Source organism: Rutidosis leptorrhynchoides, chromosome 10 (genome assembly GCF_046630445.1).
Source record: "Rutidosis leptorrhynchoides isolate AG116_Rl617_1_P2 chromosome 10, CSIRO_AGI_Rlap_v1, whole genome shotgun sequence".
NCBI classification, from domain to species: Eukaryota; Viridiplantae; Streptophyta; class Magnoliopsida; order Asterales; family Asteraceae; genus Rutidosis; species Rutidosis leptorrhynchoides.
Window position 1 is genome coordinate 329,942,125 of NC_092342.1, and position 23,547 is coordinate 329,965,671.

General features: G+C 32.8%; 1 protein-coding gene across 1 annotated transcript; it reads right to left on the reverse strand.

The window, feature by feature from the left end:
- Positions 1-6,110: 6,110 nt before the first annotated feature.
- On the reverse strand, positions 6,111-20,656 carry LOC139871348 (uncharacterized). Its single transcript, XM_071859066.1, has 3 exons — positions 19,043-20,656; positions 6,292-6,400; positions 6,111-6,172 (listed from the first exon to the last, which is right to left on the reverse strand). Exons 1-3 carry the CDS (start codon positions 20,654-20,656, stop codon positions 6,111-6,113), a joined length of 1,785 nt encoding a protein of 594 aa, XP_071715167.1.
- Positions 20,657-23,547: the final 2,891 nt, after the last annotated feature.

Below are 23,547 nucleotides of genomic sequence, written 5' to 3' on the forward strand. Positions count from 1 at the left end.
AACTATATTGACAATGACGATTTTCGAGAAAAGTTCCTATTTCTCAAAAGTTTTCTATTTTTGGAAACCTACTATTTATGGAAAGCTTCCACTTATAGTAAGCTTCTAGTTTAAGAATGTTCGGGTTATAATTCTTAACAAAGATGTTGTACAATCTCGCCCAAATTTCGTTGCTAACATGAAAGTCACTCGAATGATCTATTGTTACCAAGCGGCCCAGGATCTCTTGACCAGAATCTAAGTCTTGGCATTCGAGATCCATAAGCGTCCCATAATGGTAACAAGGATCACCCTAGGCCATAAGTAGCGGTGATGTTTGTAGTCTTTGTACGCTATCTTTAATTATAACCTTCACGTTATGTGCGTATATACATATATATTCATTAATTCGATTTTAATTATAATTCCTATATATTAATTCATAAAAATACTTTATAATTTTGAGTAACATATATTACTAATTATAACATGTTATTTATTTTAATTTTAATTGCATATAATTTATAACATTATTTACACGTTTCGATAAAAAAAATAATAAACCGAAGTAAATAGTAAAAAGTAAAAAGTAAGAAAAGAATACTTACCAGTAGTAATTCTTCAAAGAGAGAATGAGAGAAATTTTGGTGTGAGTTTGAATGAGAAATGAGGGGTATTTATACTTGAAAAAATTAGGTAAAAAGAATAAAATAATTAAAAGAAAAAATATTTTAATTCTTAATGGGATTTTAATAATTAAAAGTATTAAATGTTAGGTCATGAGTCATCTACAAAATAAAATAATAAAAGTAGTAGTCCATTATAATTTTAAATTAAAAAATAATTTTTTTTAATTTTTTTTTAATTAATAAATACGAATTTTTGTAAAATATTAAATAATTTCAGTATTTTACATTTTTAATGCATAATTATGATTTATTTCGGTATTATATGATTTTAATTTAATTATGATTATTACTTATGGTTTTTATTAGGTTTACTAATGTTATTACATTTTTTTTAATTGTATTTATTATATTAAAAGTAATATAAAGTTTAGATAAATTAAATTATGTCAAATTATATAAATTAATATTATATAATTTATTTAAGCGTACGTTGTTGACAAAAAATTTCTATTCGGTCAATGTTTAATTGTATATAACAACCCTTATATAATTAATACATATAGTCAGGCAGAAAACCCTAGGGTCAATTCAGTAAATTTAGAAGTCAAAAAGTGAGGGTTGTTATAGTACCTCCCCGTTAATAAAAACTTCGTCCTGAAGTTTTAGGTAGACTTCTCGGATGCATCAGCGGTTGAGAAGAGATGGGGATATTTCTGTTTCATTTGGTCTTCACGTTCCCAGGTATACTCGGGGCCACGTCGTGTATTCCAACGGATCTTAACAATAGGTATGGTGCTTTGTTTCAAGCGTTTAGAAGATCGGTCCATGACTTCTATGGGTTCCTCTATGAAGTGCATTTTATCATCAATGCGAATGTCATCCAAAGGAATAACGAGAGTGTTATCAGCGAGACACTTTTTAAGATTCGAGACATGAAATACGTCGTGTACGCTGCTAAGTTCAGCAGGTAATTCTAATTGATAAGCCACGGTTCCGATTCTTTCAGTAATCTTGAAGGGTCCAACAAAACGCGGACTTAGTTTGCTTCGTTTACCAAAATGAATGACGCCTTTCCAAGGGGATACTTTCAACATGACTTTGTCACCAACTTGGAATTCCAAATCTTTCTGACCTTTATTAGCATAGCTCTTCTGTCAGTTGCGGGCAGTTTCTATTCGTTTCTTAATCTGAACTATCTTTTCGGTTGTCTCGTGTATGATTTCAGGACCGGTTAACTGTCTGTCCTCTAATTCATCCCAGCACAGTGGGGATCTACATTCTCGTCCGTATAAGGCCTCAAAAGGTGCAACCTTAATACTTGAGTGGTAACTATTATTGTATGAGAATTCAACCGAAGGCAAATGTCTATCCCAGCCTTTGCCGAAGTCGATAACACAAGCGCGAAGCATATCTTCCAACGTTTGAAAGGTTCGTTCACTTTGACCATCGGTTTGCGAATGATAAGCAGTACTCATGTCGAGTTGAGTTCCAAGAGCGGTTTGTAAGGATTTCCAGAATCTGGAAGTGAATCGACTGTCACGATCAGAAATGATAGAAATAGGAACTCCATGACGTGAGACAATCTCCTTATGATAAAGTTGCGACAATTTCTCCATTTTGTCAGTTTCTTTGATCGGTAAGAAATGAGCAGATTTAGTAAGACGATCTACTATGACCCATATAGTATCATTGCCTCTAGAAGTCTTGGGCAATTTAGTAATAAAGTCCATAGCGATACATTCCCACTTCCATTGCGGAATATCCGGTTGTTGCAGTAAACCAGACGGCTTTTGATGCTCGGCCTTAACTTTTAAACAAGTAAGACACTTACTCACATATTCAGCAATATCAGATTTCAGATTAGGCCACCAATAAAATTCTTTCACATCGAGATACATCTTACTGGAGCCTGGGTGAATAGAATATCTACTCTTATGTGCTTCATCCAAGACTAGCTTTCGCAGATTTCCGAATTGAGGAACCCAGATACGGTTGTTGTAGTACCGTGTTTCGTTCTCCTTGATTTATAATTGGTTTTCAAATCTTGAAGGTCCTTCATGTTTGATATTTTCTTGCTTTATAGCTTCTAGTTGTGCTTCCCGAATTTTAGCTGTCAGATTTGTTTGAATGATCATATTCAAAGCTCGCACTCGGATAGTGTGACGATCGCTCCAAATCCATATGGACAATACGTCATTCATTGATTTCATTGCGAGGTATTTGACCTCTATATGATATGTTTTGTAAACATTGCATTCTTTTGAAAAGGCACACCATAAATGAATATTTAAATCAAAGGTTTTTAACATCTGATGATTTCTACATATAGACAATCACTGTAAATAATAGTTTACAATAGTACTTCCGTTGACAGTACAGTCAAAATAAGATACATGGTGATGATTTGGTGAATGCAACGTTTCCTTGAAAAATATGCCATGTATGACTCCATGCACATAGCTTGTCTAACATATAAGCAAACAGCGGAAGACTTCTAGAAACCTGAGAATAAACATGCTTCAAGTGTCAACACAAAGGTTGGTGAGTTCATAGTTTTAATATTACACATAATCCGTATATCAATGTGGATTTACAAAAGTTCAGTTGTTTTATTCAAAACGTTTATCAATAGGTTTTACATAAAAGGTGGATCACAAGATTTCAGTTATTTCATCCGAAACGTTTATCAATAGGTTTTACACAAAAGGTGGATCACAAGATTTCAGTTGTTTCATCCGAAACGTTTATCAATCGGTTCTACAAAATTGAGCACCCTGGTAACTAAACTTTAATGCTTATATAATTTGTACCCTTTGTATAATCATCTTAATAATACACGTAAACCAACGTGTACGCTTCTCAAATAGCATACGTCCGTTAAAAGGCTAGTGCTCTAGCTCGGACGGGGATATCAAGCCCTATGGATCCATATATAACTACTCGCGCCCACCAGTTCTTATAACCGGCAGTTACTAGTTACCAAAGCTAAGGGATTTTCGGTTTAAACTCAGTGTAGAATTTAGTATGTACTTGTATCCATTGCGTTTAAAATAAATTGCATGTATTCTCAGCCCAAAAATATAGATTGCAAAAGCAATTAAAAAGGGAGCAATGAAACTCACGCATATAAATATTGTATATCGGTTAATAAAGCATTTGCATGTATTCTCAGCCCAAAAATGTAGAGAGTAAAAGGGATCTTATGAAACTCACACAAATCAGTTTTAGTTTTTGTATTTATTTCATAAAACAGCGCATGTATTCTCAGTCCAAAAATATGTATAAAAAGGGATCAATGAAACTCACGCATATAAATCTAGTATTTTTAGTATTTATAAACAGTCGCATGTATTCTCAGCCCAAAAATATATTGAGTAAAAGGGATCGTATGAAACTCACACAAAATCAGTTTTAGTATTTGTATCCATTTAGTAAAACAGTTTATAAAACTGCGCATGTATTCTCAGCCCAAAAATATATATTGCAAAAGCAATTAAAATGGGAGCAAATGAAACTCACACAAAATCAGTTTTAGTATTTGTATCCATTTAGTAAAACAGATATAAAAGCATTGCATGTATTCTCAGCCCAAAAATGTAAAGAGTAAAAGGGATCTTATGAAACTCACACAAATCAGTTTTAGTTTTTGTATTTATTTCATAAAACAGCGCATGTATTCTCAGTCCAAAAATATGTATAAAAAGGGATCAATGAAACTCACGCATATAAATATTGTATATCGGTTAATAAAGCATTTGCATGTATTCTCAGCCCAAAAATATATTGAGTAAAAGGGATCATATGAAACTCACTGTTTAATATTGATATACAATATTGCAGGAAAGCACGTAGACGCATCGGAGATGATAAACACGAGGTTTGATTCACAAAAAAATACCCCCGAACATTACCCATAACCTCCTTGGCAATAACCCATAATTTCTTTAGCTCTAGCTTGCTCGAAAACTCATTTTGAAAATTACTTGGACAGCACTCCGTCGTAATATTTTATGTACATTATTATTTTTGTATCGCAAAAATAATAACACTAATAATAAAAATAATAAGATTAATAATAATCTTATTATTATTATTAATAATAATAATAATAATAATAATAAAATAAATAAATACGGAGTAAAAATAATATATATGTGTGTGTGATTTATCTGGCCAAAACTCGAGAATTTATAGCACTTGGCCTGAAATCTGGAGTCATGCGACTCGCATGGAAATGGCCTTCTGGCCATGCGACTCGCATGAGGACCAGGGACAGCTCACATTGTTTTGTAATTTAGCTCGTCGACATAATTAATTATTAATATAATATATATAATTTAAATAATTAAATATATATTATATTAAATTCACGTGCATAGTTGACTTGTAATTTTTGTTCCGATAAGTCGTACGTCATCACTCGACTTATGTCCCGGTTCTGGTTTTTCGAATGTCCTTTCGTACGCTGAGAAAACTTGTACTTTATGTTTCGTGAATCGTACCTTTGTCAAAATATAGTCTTAAATCATCCATAAAATATACCACTGTAGCAAAGTTACTGTAGCAAAGTCAATTTTTACTGTAGCAATTCACTGTAGCAAATAGTGATTTTCGAAAACACTGTAGCATTTTGAGTAATGTGGCAATTTGAAAACACTGTAGCAAATTAGTGTTTAACTGGTTCATCTTAAACGCTTTAGTTAACTTATCTAAATATCAATTGAATCAATAAACGAATGTTACTATCGTTTATTATATATATGTATATATCTTTTTAATATACATAAATCAGTTTTTAAATACACATTGGACGTTTTTTATAAATAAATTTTAATAATAAATATTTAAATTTATCATATACATTAAAATAGATATTTAAACCAATAAGTTTAATGTACGGTATCAAACAATTAATACATTGTTACCTTTTCATGTTATAGTATAAATGTATCTTTTTACATATAATTGTTCGCGAATCGTCGAAAACAACCGAAGGTATTTAAATATATAAAAGTAATTCAAAAATTTTGAGATTCAGTTTTACAGACTTTGCTTATCGTGTCGGAAATGTTAATCATACAAAGATTAAGTTTAAATTTAGTCGAAATTTCTGGGTCATCACAGATAGGCTTGACTCGATCCTTTCGACTGAGTGCATCAGCAACAACATTTGCCTTACCAGGATGGTACTTGAGTTCACAGTTGTAGTCATTAAGTAATTCGACCCAACAAATTTGTCTCATGTTCAGTTGTTTTTGATCAAAGATGTGCCAGAGACTCTTATGATCGGTGAATATGGTGAATTTTATTCCATAAAGATAGTGTTGCCATATCTTTAATGCGAATACTACAGCTCCTAGTTCCAAGTCGTGGGTAGTATAGTTCTTCTCATGCTTCTTTAATTGTCTGGATGCATATGCAATGACTTTCTGGCGTTGCATTAACACACACCCAAAACCTTGGTTTGAAGCATCACAATAGACTATGAAGTCTTCAGTTCTGTCAGGTAGTGATAAGATTGGAGCGGTAGTCAACTTTTCTTTCAGGGTCTGAAACGCAGATTCCTGTTCAATAGACCACTCAAACTTCTTATCCTTATGATTCAACTTGATGAGTGGTTTGGCAAGAATGGAGAAATCTTTGATAAATCTCCGATAGTAACCGGAAAGTCCTAGGAACTTACGAATGTGTTTCGCGTTCTTAGGTGTTTCCCAGTTCTGAATAGCCGAGATCTTCGCGGGTTTGACATGTATTCCATTACTGTCAACTACATGCCCCAAAAACTGAACAGTCTTCAACCATAACTCACACTTGGAGAACTTAGCATACAACTGTTCCTTCTTTAATAACTCCAGAATTTGTCGGAGGTGTTGTTCGTGTTCTTTCTCACTCTTAGAGTAGATGAGAATATCGTCGATGAAAACATTCACAAACTTATCGAGATAAGGCTTGCATACACAGTTCATGAGATCTATGAACACAGTAGGAGCGTTAGTTAACCCAAAGGGCATTACCAAAAATTCGTAATGTTCATAACGAGTCCGAAAGGCAGTCTTGGAAACATCGGATTCCTTAACTTTAAGTTGATGATATCCAGATCTCAGGTCGATCTTGGAATAGATGCTTGATCCTTGTAACTGATCAAACAAGTCATCGATTCTAGGGAGAGGATAACGATTCTTGACGGTCAACTTGTTTAGTTCGCGATAGTCGATACACATCCTCATTGAACCATCTTTCTTTTTGACGAACAATATAGGTGCTCCCCACGGTGATGAGCTAGGACGAATGAATCATTTCTCCAGAAGCTCTTGTAGTTGCATAGATAGCTCTTTCATTTCTGATAGAGCTAGCCGGTATGGTGCCTTTGCAATAGGTGCAGCACCGAGAATCAAATCGACTTGAAACTCAACTTGTCTTTGTGGTAGAAAACTAAGGAGTTCATTGAAAGGACCCGTTCATATACATTATAAACGATTCACAATAGTTGATTACATTGCGAGGTATTTGACCTCTATATATGATACATTTTACAAACATTGCATTCGTTTTTAAAAGACAATCTTTCTTTACATCGAAAATTGACAGGCATGCATACCATTTCATAATATCCACTATCCAACTATAAATTGATTTAATAATAATCTTTGATGAACTCAATGACTCGAATGCAACGTTCTTCGAAATATGCTATGAAAGACTCCAAGTAATATCTTTAAAATGAGCAAATGCACAGCGGAAGATTTCTTTAACACCTGAGAATAAACATGCTTTAAAGTGTCAACCAAAAGGTTGGTGAGTTCATTAGTTTATCATAATCATTTATTTCCATCATTTTAATAGACCACAAGAATTTCATTTCCAGTTCTCATAAATATACGTCCCATGCATAGAGACAAAAATAATCATTCATATGGTGAACACCTGGTAACCGACATTAACAATATGCATATAAGAATATCCCCTATCATTCCGGGATCCTCCTTCGGACATGATATAAATTTCGAAGTACTAAAGCATCCGGTACTTTGGATGGGGTTTGTTAGGCCCGATAGATCTATCTTTAGGATTCGCGTCAATTAGGGTGTCTGTTCCCTAATTCTTAGATTACCAGACTTTAATAAAAAGGGGCATATTCGATTTCGATAATTCAACCATAGAATGTAGTTTCAATTACTTGTGTCTATTTCGTCAAACATTTATAATAGCGCATGTATTCTCAGTCCCAAAAATATAAAGGGTAAAAAGGCAAATGAAACTCACCATACTGTATTTCGTAGTAAAAATACATATAACGTCATTGAACAAGTGAAAGGTTGGCCTCGGATTCACGAACCTATATTAATTATATATATTTATATGTTGGTCAATATTTGTATAGCAATTTAGGTCAGGTCATAGTGTAATCCTATCCTATAGCTCGAGTCTAACTCTACAGTATAGTAACATGTTATATTACTCATGCTCAATTAAGATTCTAGTAAAAGGTGACGTAGCAAATTAGGTAACACAAATGGTTTCATAATCATAAAATAGTATTTTAGGTTTTTTTTTTTTTTCTTTAGAGAAAATCAACACAAAAAGTTAACTGAAAAGTTAACAGGAAAAGTCAAAGTTCAAAGTCAAAAGTCAAAGGTTAAAGTCAAAAGTCAAAGGTCAAAGTAAAAATGAGGTCGCATGCAAATATATAATAACTTATACAAAAATGATTTTCGGTCAAACATGACTAAACGGGCCACTTCAGCTATTTTTAGAAAAATTATCGGAACTCCGATTGATAAACGGCCAAAGATAAAAGTTACACATTACCAAAAAAATTAAGCATAAATATTACAGAAGTAAACTAAACCTAGACAACTCGTAGTTGCCAACGCGTTTTCGACGTTTCAAAGTTAATTTTTCAGCTTTAATAAATTTACAAAAGTGACCGAGTAGCCTACTTTGGAGATTTTTAGAAAATTCCTCAAAACTCGTATTGACAAACGGTGAAAGCCTGCAAATTCTCGTTACCACAAAGATATAACATGATTTTTGGCAAGAGTAAACACATATCAGGCCGACCATGACAACTGATACAAAACTGACATTTTTAAATAAAAAAGTTTCAGCTCTTTTTAGAATTTTAAAATGTGACCAAACTATCAACTTTGATGATTTTTAGAAAAATCGTCGAGACTCGAATTGACAAATGGCTAGAGTTGTTTATTAGACCGTACAGCAAAGAATTCAGTGGTATTTTTTTTATATATGAAACAACGCAGATCAGCGAGAATTTCAGTTCCCGTTTCGACATTTCATCAAAATTTGCAAAACTTCTTTTGTCCATAACTTGACAACCGTTCAACGAAACGAGACGTGCTTTATGTGAAAATTCATCTACTCAACGAGTAGAATCCAAATAATCACTTTTTATAACCCAGAAAATTAGTTCACTAATTATCATCAGCAATTTTAATTACGAAATTAATTATGCAATTTGTTTATTTCATAACTTTCTAACCATTACTTGGATTCAAGTGATTCTTAAACCAAAATTCAACTATTTTTCGCTAGCTTTCCAACGACATGCATATCTTATACCTTATCTCAATCGTATATGTAACTAATTCAGGAATCAACATAACCTATCTAATGGCAATATCAAAAGTACAAGCATGCATAATCCTATATACTCGAGCACTAGTCAGGGATACACTATTAGTATGTGAAAATTAAATTATGAGTACTCACATATCAATATTGAGATTCAATATTGCAGGAAAGGTACGTAAACGCAACAGAGATGATAAACACTATATTGACCTCACGAGCATACCCATGAACCATACTCAATCACCTCCATAGCTATAACCCATAATTTCCTTAATCTTATCCCACTCGAAAAAACAACTTCGAAATCACTCGGACAGCACTCCGTCGTAATATTTTATGTATACTAATAATATCTTGAGATAATACGGAGTAAATATATATATGTAAATCGATTGAGAGAGTTTAGAGAAAACTATTTTCAAGTTTCTATGAAATAATGAAACATATTGAATTCTATTTATAATAGATTTTTGAATTATTACAGTGAATTATTAAAGTATGAATTATTAAAGTGAATTATTAAAGTATGAATTATTAAAGTGAATTATTAAAGTATGAATTATTAAAGTGAATTATTAAAGCATGAATTATTAAAGTTAAAGTAAAGTAAAAATAAAGTAAAGGTAAAGTTTAAGTATAGTAAAAGTATAAAACTATGTACGTATAATACGCGTATAAATATATATAATATTAATTTAAATCGTTATATATATTTAATAAAATAAAATATAAATATCATTATCTTTATCATACTAGTTAAGTAATGAGTTGTCAAAAGTGGTTCTAGATATTTATAAAAGTTATATACGTTTTAATAATAAAGTTCTTTTTAAACTGAAAACGTTTTTGTACGTTTGAAACTAAATAGATCAATCGAGTCTTTATGAGATTCAATCTTCCACTATCCTTTGTCTAGTTCTCAATGATTGACAATTTGTTCATATTTATAAATCACTTTACCATTTTCCGAATATTGTTAAAATGAAAAGATTTCTCAAATCAACGTGGGCCTTTCAACAGAGACTTGTAATCATAATTCAATATATCTGATAATTCAATCATTTGATCTTATCTTCTAATTCCATTGATAAACATTTTGAAACAGATACAATCATATAAAGTATTTAATCTAATATTTTGTTTACGTTTCAAGTTATAATATATATACACATATACATATATAATCATATTCGTTTAATGGTTCGTGAATCGTTGGAACTTGGTCGAGGTTGAATGAATGTATGAACATAGTTTAAAATTCTTGAAATTTAACTTAACAAATATTGCTTATCGTGTCGGAAACATATAAAGATTAAAGTTTAAATTTGGTTGGAAATTTTCGGGTTGTCACAGTACCTACCCGTTAAAGAAATTTCGTCCCGAAATTTGAGTGGAAAGGTCGTGAATGATAATAAGTATGTTATCATGATGCATACGGGCTGAAAATTAGAGTTTTATCATCAGCGAATAATTTGGATAAACAATCTATTTATATGAAGAGTACGAATGAAGCTAACATAGAAGAGTGAAATGAGTAAGTGTAGATTTATCTTATCATTTGACGTAGATATGATTGATTCCCAGATTTTAAGGGATTTGAAGAAAATCTTCTTAATAAGATTTGACTCTCCGGTAATCAAGGGAATTAGGATCCGCTTTAAATGCGATCGTCCATTTTAATTGTTCTGTCAGAGATTTTCTTATAAATTCACCTCCTTCATTTCCTTACAACTCACACCATCTGTTGATGCATTTTATGTAAGTCCCTAGACATCTACCCACGTCCATTGCAGGTACAACAGTTTACAGGCTACCATGATTGCTCGTTATTATCCTATCCGTGGTTGTATGTGGTTACAGGAACTACAGGAACGAGATTTAGATGTTTGACTATGTTAAACTTAGTCAGACGTACGAGTGAAGCCTCACTAGTACGGCTGACAGGCTCATACGCATGGTTGATGCTGAGCTAAGTCACAATTACAACCTAAATGATAAGACACGAGTGAGTGATCACTCGTACGGTTGATGAAGCCAACTCGTACGTGTGATGAATGAATCGTATGGGTGTGTCAACAGCAGGGGTATATAAAGTCTTATGTTCTTCATTTTAGGTTAAGCCTCTCATTTGTTACTTACACTCAGATCTAGTGAGCTCCTTCGATTCTCTCTCAGTCCAAATCACTCAGGTGGTGAATAATAGCTCTAGGTGTTGATCTAATCACACTTGATTTAGTTGTGGTTTGACTAAATTAATCAAAAAAAAAAACTTAACCTATTCACTAGAGGGTTTGATTCACTTATTCTGCCATTGTGTGAGTTAAATCTGTTGATTTCTAAGTTCCTAGTCATGTTTCATCACCTTCTATTCTTTCCCCCTCAACTCATATTTTAAAGTATTCATCAATATGCTCCATCCAGTTCTGATTCTCGATATACTTCTAACTTTCATATCGGTCATTCTTCTTTTTTTTCATCTACTGCCGGAAGAATCTATTTACTTCTACTATACTCTTGGGTTTATAGTGTTCCTAGTTCTCCCGTATCTTTATATTGCTATATGCATCGATATATATGGTTTATAATTTCTGGTTTGTCGTTGGGCTTTATATGTTCCCTTATATTTCAAAGTCTCTGCTTCTGTCTTCTATAATCATTATCATTCACAGTTAATGCTCTCTTTTATTTGCTGTAATTTATACCCCAATTTCTATTTCGAAGTTTTGTCCTTTCGTTTCTTCTTCTTTCGATTAAGCACCGCTTGTAATGGTCCAGAATTCACAGATACGAATTTCGAAATGAACATTGTTAATGTTCTAGGAAGGAAATTGTGATGGCACGATCTTGACTTGTCAAATTACTAAAATACCTTGGAAAAGGCCGAATCATCAAGAAATATTTTCTTGATATTTTAGAGGTTAAATAGAATACAAGAGTCGTATAACATGGCACATGATGATGTTATGATCTATGAATCATCACGTTCCATTTAGAAACTCAGCATGACTTACTGTAATATAATCACATTGATCAAGTGTCATTATATTATACTAATTCATGCTTCAGTTCCCAACACTACTTCAAAATATTCCTATTTTAAACTTGAATGTTTCAGAATTTAGAAACTAAAATAGTTTCTTTTATGATGTAATACAGATAGCGCGAAGAGGTAAATGATTTCAAATAAGAAAAATTAATATCTTCAGAAATATGGAGGATATTTATAATGAAAGATATGATGATATTTTAGAATTTCTAATATCAGAGGATGATGAAGAATATTGTCCGCAGGGGTTTAGAGTCAGGAGCAAGGTATTCGTTAATGACTTCAGCAGATACTGAATTATTTGGATCCTTTGAAGTCAGGTTCAGTCTTTGTAATTTGTCCACAGCCTCCTTCCTACTTTGCTCAATCCGTTTTCCAGTTCCAAGACTTCTCTTTTTCTGCGCTTTGCCAGCACACCTATTCATTATCATCAAACTTTTACTGTTAAGGTCGTTTATAGTTTTTTTGCTGCTTCATCAGTATTTTTCCATTTTTGGAGAACCAATTCGTAGTTCGAAGTGTTTTTCAGAATCTTCACATTCAAATTAAGTCCAGAAGATAGACGTTATATATACACATATAACTGTTGGCGTAGACATGCTGCGAGATTTCAAAATACTGATTGCTAATTCCCAATGATTCGTATGGAAATTCTCATTACAAGATGCGAATGAGTAAATGATGGGGTTTCAATGAATAATTATAATGACTTTTTGGAGAGGCTAAAGTCAAAGGGTAATGAAGTTGTTGATACATCTGTTAATAATGTGGTGGAATGTAAAAGGTTCCTTGGTAACGATGGTGTATATCTCAAGGTTATAATAAGGTTAGTCTGACTGAAAAGTCGAAGTTGACTTGCTGAAGCTGTGACAAAACTGGCTACTTTGAATAGGAGTCGCAAAGTTATTTTTGCTAATAAATGCTAAAGAATCTGACGCGGATACGTTGTTTAAACTTTTACTTTGGTTTCAAGAGTTTTTCAGGTACATAACTGTGGGTAACATGTGGTTGGTTCATCATCTCGATTGCTCATCATTCGAAGTGTCTTCAGAAATTTTCGAAGGGTTTGAACACAGATTGTAATCGTTAACATACATTTGATGTTCTAACACAGTTTTGAAGTCAAAATATAGCTTGTGAAAGATGTAAGGATCTAAGAGTGATGATTTTGGTCATATCTCAAGTTGAATTTTGAGATTTCAAAATCAGAATATGTAATTAAATTTTGAATGAGTATGGTTGTTTTGATTTCTATAAAAGAATGTATATTGTTGTGAAAGTAGGGAGTATAATGGATGATTTGCTGAATCAGATTCGAAGAATGTAATATATTAATTGTGAATTTATATATCTCTCGGGTATTACCTACCCGTTAAAAAAAAATTCACAATTAATATTTTATACAAAAGAATTTTATTACAGTCTTTATGAAAATATATATATGTATATTTTCTTCAGATGTAACATAGATTTAATGAGTTAATGTTAAATTAAACTCATTTGATTTACGGTTGAAACTAGAATTGAATAATCCCTAAAGGCTTTAAAAAGTACATAACTTTTACGCAGTATTTCTTTAATGACATTGAAATTATGAATCAATACTTCGTTATTTGTTAATGTATGATGTTCGGTTCGTGGAATTCTTGTGAATTTCGCAAAGTACGAATGATGTTATCTGAAAAGTTTCGGGTACATCGATGATGAAAGTGTAAAATCAAATATATACTTGATTTATTAGGAATTGGAACTTGTTGAATTGAGACAGAGATTGTAGTTAACGATGGTTAAGTTGCGGGTGAGGGACGTACATTATTGCATATTTGTAATATGAATTAACCGAGTAGTTAAGATTCACACACAATAGCTTAGCACGGAAAGATTTATTTTTATTTCAAAATATATAAAATATACATATAATTTCTTCAAAGGGAATGAGTTAATTCTTCATAACTCGTTGATACAATATACGGGTTATTGATTCGTAATGATGTCCATAGTGATTCTTGAGCTGACGGAGTTTGTGATGTTATAGGTGTTGTTGATTCTGATGTTGACTGTACTGATGATGCTGGTGACGCTGACGGTACTGTTGATGCTGTTGGTAAAACAAGTTTAGCTTGTTAATCACACACTATTTTTGTCAGGGTTTCTACTCTTCCTTCTATCATTTTGGTTCGCTTAACTGATTTATGGTTAGGGCTAGATTAGATAATCTCTAAGACTTTAGAGATTACATAATCTGCGCGGAATGTTTCTCCAATGAAGTTATGAATTAATACTTCGTCGGTTATTGTTGTTGGAATTCCTTGGTATCTACAGGGCGTATGACATTGGTGCTCGTGGGACAGAGTGTAAAGTTGAGGTTTACGACGTGGTTGTGGTTGGGGTGGTAATGGTACTATTGGCGTTGATGATGGTGTTACTGGTTATGCTGCTGATGCTGCTGCTGGTGTTTGTAATCTCTGCACCATATTCTCCAAAGCCACTACCCGAGCGCGAAGCTCGTTGACTTCTTCTATTACACCGGGGTGATTGTCGGTTCGGACGAGCTGATAAATAAAATCTAAAATTTGATGTAATATATAATCGTGACGAGATACTCTGGAAATGAGCGAGAAAATGGTGTTTCGGACAGGTTCGCAGGTAAGTGCTTCAGGTTCTTTGTCAAGAGGGCAATGTGGTGGATGGAAGGGATCACCTTCTTCTTGTCTCCAATGATTGAGGAGGCTACGAACCCATCCCCAATTCATCCAGAATAGGTGATGACTGATTGGTTGATCTATTCCGGTCACACTGCTTTCAGAGCTGGAGTGGGATTCCATTTCGAAATCCAATAAGGATTTTTTTTTTCGATATTAAATGATTTTTGGTTATCGGATGGTATTCTAATTACATAGAATATCCATATATATAGAACAAAATATTTCGTAAATTACGGAGGAATTTACGGGATATATCAGGCAACGTTTACAGTAATAGATACGATAAGATATGATTTAGCAGATACGCTAAGATATGAATTTTTGTCTATACAATATTCATGCAATCAATGCAGCAAGACGTGTCTTAGACTAAAAATGATAAGCAGGTAATTTCCTGAGGATGATAAGTAGTTAATTTTTGACACAAAATGATAAGCAAAACTATTGACATGCAGACACGGTCGAAGTCCAGACTCACTAATGCATCCTATCGACTTATCTGTTAGACACACTAATGCAGACCTGGTTCGCTAAGACCACCGCTCTGATACCAACTGAAAGGACCCGTTCATATACATTATAAACGATTCACAATAGTTGATTACATTGCGAGGTATTTGACCTATATATGATACATTTTACAAACATTGCATTCGTTTTTAAAAGACAATCTTTCTTTACATCGAAAATTGACAGGCATGCATACCATTTCATAATATCCACTATCCAACTATAAATTGATTTAATAATAATCTTTGATGAACTCAATGACTCGAATGCAACGTTCTTCGAAATATGCTATGAAAGACTCCAAGTAATATCTTTAAAATGAGCAAATGCACAGCGGAAGATTTCTTTAACACCTGAGAATAAACATGCTTTAAAGTGTCAACTAAAAGGTTGGTGAGTTCATTAGTTTATCATAATCATTTATTTCCATCATTTTAATAGACCACAAGAATTTCATTTCCAGTTCTCATAAATATACGTCCCATGCATAGAGACAAAAATAATCATTCATATGGTGAACACCTGGTAACCGACATTAACAATATGCATATAAGAATATCCCCTATCATTCCGGGATCCTCCTTCGGACATGATATAAATTTCGAAGTACTAAAGCATCCGGTACTTTGGATGGGGTTTGTTAGGCCCGATAGATCTATCTTTAGGATTCGCGTCAATTAGGGTGTCTGTTCCCTAATTCTTAGATTACCAGACTTTAATAAAAAGGGGCATATTCGATTTCGATAATTCAACCATAGAATGTAGTTTCAATTACTTGTGTCTATTTCGTCAAACATTTATAAAAGCGCATGTATTCTCAGTCCTAAAAATATAAAGGGTAAAAAGGCAAATGAAACTCACCATATTGTATTTCGTAGTAAAAATACATATAACGTCATTGAACAAGTGCAAGGTTGGCCTCGGATTCACGAACCTATATTAATTATATATATTTATATGTTGGTCAATATTTGTATAGCAATTTAGGTCAGGTCATAGTGTAATCCTATCCTATAGCTCGAGTCTAACTCTACAGTATAGTAACATGTTATATTACTCATGCTCAATTAAGATTCTAGTAAAAGGTGACGTGTGAAACAACGTAACACAAATGGTTTCATAATCATAAAATAGTATTTTAGGTTTTTTTTTTTTAGAGAAAATCAACACAAAAAGTTAACTGAAAAGTTAACAGGAAAAGTCAAAGTTCAAAGTCAAAAGTCAAAGGTTAAAATCAAAAGTCAAAGGTCAAAGTAAAAATGAGGTCGCATGCAAATATATAATAACTTATACAAAAATGATTTTCGGTCAAACAAGACTAAACGGGCCACTTCAGCTATTTTTAGAAAAATTATCGGAACTTCGATTGATAAACGGCCAAAGATAAAAGTTACACATTACCAAAAAAAATTAAGCATAAATATTACAGAAGTAAACTAAACCTAGACAACTCGTAGTTGACAACGCGTTTTCGGCGTTTCAAAGTTAATTTTTCAGCTTTAATAAATTTACAAAAGTGACCGAGTAGCCTACTTTGGAGATTTTTAGAAAATTCCTCAAAACTCGTATTGACAAACGTTCAAAGCCTGCAAATTCTCGTTACCACAAAGATATAACATGATTTTTGGCAAGAGTAAACACATATCAGGCCGACCATGACAACTGATACAAAACTGACATTTTTAAATAAAAAAGTTTCAGCTCTTTTTAGAATTTTAAAATGTGACCAAACTGTCAACTTTGATGATTTTTAGAAAAATCGTCGAGACTCGAATTGACAAACGGCTAGAGTTGTTTATTAGACCGTACAGCAAAGAATTCAGTGGTATTTTTTTTTATATATGAAACAACGCAGATCAGCGAGAATTTCAGTTCCCGTTTCGACATTTCATCAAAATTTGCAAAACTTCTTTTGTCCATAACTTGACAACCGTTCAACGAAACGAGACGTGCTTTATATGAAAATTCATCTACTCGACGAGTAGAATCCAAATAATCACTTTTTATAACCCAGAAAATTAGTTCACTAATTATCATCAGCAATTTTAATTACGAAATTAATTATGCAATTTGTTTATTTCATAACTTTCTAACCATTACTTGGATTCAAGTGATTCTTAAACCAAAATTCAACTATTTTTCGCTAGCTTTCCAACGACATGCATATCTTATACCTTATCTCAATCGTATATGTAACTAATTCAGGAATCAACATAACCTATCTAATGGCAATATCAAAAGTACAAGCATGCATAATCCTATATACTCGAGCACTAGTCAGGGATACACTATTAGTATGTAAAAATTAAATTATGAGTACTCACATATCAATATTGAGATTCAATATTGCAGGAAAGGTACGTAAACGCAACGGAGATGATAAACACTATATTGACCTCACGAGCATACCCATGAACCATACTCAATCACCTCCATAGCTATAACCCATAATTTCCTTAATCTTATCCCACTCGAAAAAACAACTTCGAAATCACTCGGACAGCACTCCGTCGTAATATTTTATGTATACTAATAATATCTTGAGATAATACGGAGTAAATATATATATGTAAATCGATTGAGAGAGTTTAGAGAAAACTATTTTCAAGTTTCTATGAAATAATGAAACCTATTGAATTCTATTTATAATAGATTTTTGAATTATTAAAGTGAATTATTAAAGTATGAATTATTAAAGTGAATTATTAAAGTATGAATTATTAAAGTGAATTATTAAAGTATGAATTATTAAAGTGAATTATTAAAGTATGAATTATTAAAGTGAATTATTAAAGTATGAATTATTAAAGTTAAAGTAAAGTAAAAATAAAGTAAAGGTAAAGTTTAAGTATAATAAAAGTATAAAACTATGTACGTATAATACGCGTATAAATATATATAATATTAATTTAAATCGTTATATATATTTAATAAAATAAAATATAAATATCATTATCTTTATCATACTAGTTAAGTAATGAGTTGTCAAAAGTGGTTCTAGATATTTATAAAAGTTATATACGTTTTAATAATAAAGTTCTTTTTAAACTGAAAACGTTTTTGTACGTTTGAAACTAAATAGATCAATCGAGTCCTTATGAGATTCAATCTTCCACTATCCTTTGTCTAGTTCTCAATGATTGACAATTTATTCATATTTATAAATCACTTTACCATTTTCCGAATATTGTTAAAATGAAAAGATTTCTCAAATCAACGTGGGCCTTTCAACAGAGACTTGTAATCATAATTCAATATATCTGATAATTCAATCATTTGATCTTATCTTCTAATTCCATTGATAAACATTTTGAAACAGATACAATCATATAAAGTATTTAATCTAATATTTTGTTTACGTTTCAAGTTATAATATATATACACATGTACATATATAATCATATTCGTTTAATGGTTCGTGAATCGTTGGAACTTGGTCGAGGTTGAATGAATGTATGAACATAGTTTAAAATTCTTGAAATTTAACTTAACAAATATTTCTTATCGTGTCGGAAACATATAAAGATTAAAGTTTAAATTTGATTGGAAATTTTCGGGTTGTCGCATTCATCAGGAAATACTTCAGGAAAGTCTTTAACAATAGGAACGTCTTCAATACGCCATTCATCTGGCTTGACTTCCTTTATGTGAGCCAAAATGGCTTGACATCCTTTCATAAGGTACTTTCGGGTTTTGATGCATGAGATAAGATTAAGTTTGGAACCACTCTTATCTCCTTGGATAACAAGAATTTCACCAGTTTCGAGAAGAATATTAATTGTCTTATCAAAACACTGGATACCCACTTTCATCGGGGATAACCAATCCATCCCTAAGACTACATCAAAGTTTCCTAGCTCAATAGGAAATAAGTCAACCTTGAAGGTTTTATTGGCTAGAGTCAGATTACATTTCTTGTAGATCCGGTCAACTTTTACAAATTTACCGTTGGCCATTTCTACAAGACACTTAGTGTCTAAGGTTTGGGGTTCCTCGTCAAATAAGGCACAAAATTTAGTAGACACATAACTTCTATCAGCACCAGTATCGAATAAAACAGAAGCGTAGCAGTTGTTGACAAGAAACGTACCAGTGATGATGTCCTCATCGTCCCTAGCTTCTTCAGCAGTCATGAAGAATGCTCGGCCTTTAGCCTTGCCAGCATCTGCATTCTTAGTGATCTCCTGCTTCTTAGGACAATTGGGTTTTATATGTCTTATTTCACCACAAGAATAGCAAGTAGGAACAAAGGGCTTGTATTTAGTTGTAGGAGTATATGTTGTAACAGCAGGAAGTCTACAATTTTTGCTCATGTGACCCATCTTCTTACAGTTTCCACATTGAATATTACACTTCCCATTGTAATGTTTTTCACATCTGGAGCAGTAGGGAAGTTTACCAGCATAACCACCTGTTGTAGTATCGCCAACTTTCTTATTTGAATTCTGACCTGAACCTTGAGTAGGCTCAAACTTTCTTTTGTTATCAGTAGTCTTCACTTCGTCTTGTTTTTCCTTGGCATTTCTTCTAGCAGCCATAACCAGATTTTGAGTCATCAACATCGTAGCCTCAATGGTTTCTTTACCAGCAGCTATAACATTCCCCTGAATCTGAGGAGGAAGATCGATGATATACTTTTTAATCTTCTTGCTCTCAGGAGTAACCATACTAGGGCATAAAGCAGCTAGCTCCAGAAATCGATTGTTGTATTCCTCAACTTCAAGATTTTTCATTCTTAACTCCCAGAATTCGACTTCAAATTTTTGGACTTGATTCCTGGGACAATACTTTCCAGCCAGCATGGTTTTTAATGTTTCCCAGGGTATGGCTAAAGCAGCAGTCCATCCAACTATACCAGCATATGCAGTCCACCAAGTTAAAGCTCCACCAGATAGAGTTTCAGTAGCATACTTGACCTTGTCAGCTTCACCGCAGTTACACAGACGAAACACAGATTCCGTCTTTTCGAACCAACGGTTTAGTTCAATTGGTCCTTCGGTTCCTTTATAGCTTGGTGGCTTACAACTCATAAATTCTTTATGTGAGCATGAGTTCGGAGAGGTTCGGTTTACGTTGTTGTTATTTTGATTATTGTTGCTGCCTTGAGCGGTGGTAAGGAGTTGTTGAAATTGTTCATTTGTGAGAGTAACGTTATGTGTGTTGGTGTTGTCATTTGGTTGTCGTCCTCTAGCCATTGTTCTTCAATACATAATTACATTATTAGTTGAAGAGTTCTGGTGCAATAAATATAATTTGTAAAAATAATCACATAATCACACACATATGGCTAAGGTAAGATAAGTCAAGATATATAACCACTTAACTTGTTATTAACAACGAATGGATAAATCATCCTTATTACACAAAGGAAATGAGAAGTACGGTAGGCAATGCCTTTACATAAATGAAATAGACATAATGGATGAAACGAAAATCCTGAGGATTATCAGTCCTTCTTTGAAATGGAGGGTTTGTGTTGATCCTTTTTAACATTCGGGTATTAATGCTTGTGGTGGCCTACTCCTCCACATATATTGCAAGTAGGAATGGTTGCATTAGCTTTGGTTGCAGAAGTTTGAGTTGAGGGAATCGTAACTCTACAATTTTTGGCTATGTGACCCATCTTCATACATTTGGAGGACACAGCGTTACATCTCCCAAAGTGATGTTTCTCACACCTTTGGCAACAAGGAATGGTTCCTTTATAGCGTTTTTCGGGTTCACCCTTAGAGTCTTTTTGCTCTATCTCTTCCCAGTTTCTTTTAGAATCTCCTTTCCTCCCAGGTTTGTTAATTAGCTGGTTTGCCATACAAATGGCTTCTTGTATGGTCCTTGGGTTTAATACGGCGATGCCCCTTCGAAGGCCATCAGGTAAGCCATTGATGTAGTGTTGGATCCCTAGATACTCGGGAGTAATCATGTAAGGATTCATGAAAGTAAATTCTTGGAATCGATTGGTGTAGTTTATGAGATCAGCATCTACCATTTCCATGTTCCCAAACTCAGGTCTTTCAATACCCTTGTATGTAGGGAGCTGGTAGTTCATGAAATTCTGATATGAATAAATAGTCAGAAGATTTCGTGGTGCGCTGCTGTTGCCATTGCTTCATGCTGCAGCCAGCAGTTGTTGGAATTGGGGAGATGTCAAGGTGACGTTTGGAATTGCGTTGCTTGATTCGCCGTGAACCATGTTTCTTCGAAACACAATAAGGTTAGCGTTCTAAAGAAGATGTAGGGCAAGAAGTAAATGTATGGATAACAGATAGCAAAATAATAAGGAATAGGCAATTAAACTAAGGCAAGAAAGGCTATAGTCCTAAAGATTGCTAAGGCACCCTAGCTAACACATAAGGCACACATAAAATGCAATCCTAGTTCTCTATAACAAACTGCTCTGATACCAATCTGTCACACCCCCAAATAGGGCCGGGGGTATTTGTGACTAATTATATCAAATCAAGTAATTGTATAACGAGAACGACTCTATATGAGATGTTTTATATAACTTTTATTGAGTTTTTGCAGCGAAAGATAAATAGTCATTACATTTTATTGAATGAATAAAGCATTAAATGTTTTTAAATGGAATGATAAGTAATGCATGAAGACTCCAAGCATAGCAAGCAATCATTATCAAAACAGCACATCAACATATTCTAATTATCTGAGACAAACATGCTTAAAAAGTCAACACGAGGTTGAGTGAATAACATAGGTTTAATTTTGAGTAAGTTTGTTAGACCACAAGATTTAAATAAAGTCGATATATCATGTATATCAAAAGTATGCCATGAGCGTATAATATCAAAACTAAATGATTTTACCCCGTAACAATACATATGTAATTGTCGAGATCATTATTATACCACCAATTGACATGAGGTCAACAGTGTGGGACGTTACTCCCAATAGCACTATCTATAATAATTCCGTTTGCCACTTTAATTCATCTAGCAATTAATGATATTACAAAGCAGGGATTTGTATGTTTCAAATGAACATAATAAAGTACTCATGTTGGTTGCATAATAAGTTTGTACTTGTGTCTAGCATGTCAAAGCATTTAAATTAAAGCATGTGTCTCACCCCAATGTAAAAACATAAAAATGTAAAAGCGGGGCTATGAAATTCACCTTAAATAGCAGTTGAAGTATTCCATGCAAGAAGGAAAGTAAAGCAAGTAAGTGATCTGGATATCAACCTAGAGGTATAACATTTGATTAGTTAATGTCTAACTTGACATAAAGTGTGTTTATTAATATAGCAACTATATTGACAGTGACGATTTTCGAGAAAAGTTCCTATTTCTCAAAAGTTTTCTATTTTTGGAAACCTACTATTTATGGAAAGCTTCTACTTATAGTAAGCTTCTAGTTTAAGAATGTTCGGGTTATAATTCTTAACAAAGATGTTGTACAATCTCGCCCAAACTTCGTTGCTAACATGCAAGTCACTCGAATGATCTATTGTTACCGAGCGGCCCAGGATCTCTTGACCAGAATCTAAGTCTTGGCATTTGAGATCCACAAGCGTCCCATAATGGTAACAAGGATCACCCTAGGCCACAAGTTGCGGTGATGTTTGTAGTCTTTGTACGCTATCTTTAATTATAACTTTCACGTTATGTGCGTATATACATATATATTCATTAATTCGATTTTAATTATAATTCCTATATATTAATTCATAAAAATACTTTTATAATTTTTAGTAACATATATTACTAATTATAACATGTTATTTATTTTAATTTTAATTGCATATAATTTATAACATTATTTACATGTTTTGGTAAAAAAATAATAAACTGAAGTAAATAGTAAAAAGTAAAAAGTAAAAAGTAAGAAAAGAATACTTACTAGTAGTAATTCTTCAAAGAGAGAATGAGAGAAATTTTGGTGTGATTTTGAATGAGAAATGAGGGGTATTTATACTTGAAAAAAATTAGGTAAAAAGAATAAAATAATTAATAGAAAAAATATTTTAATTCTTAATGGGATTTTAATAATTAAAAGTATTAAATGTTAGGTCATGAGTCATCTACAAAATAAAATAATAAAAGTAGTAGTCCATTATAATTTTAAAA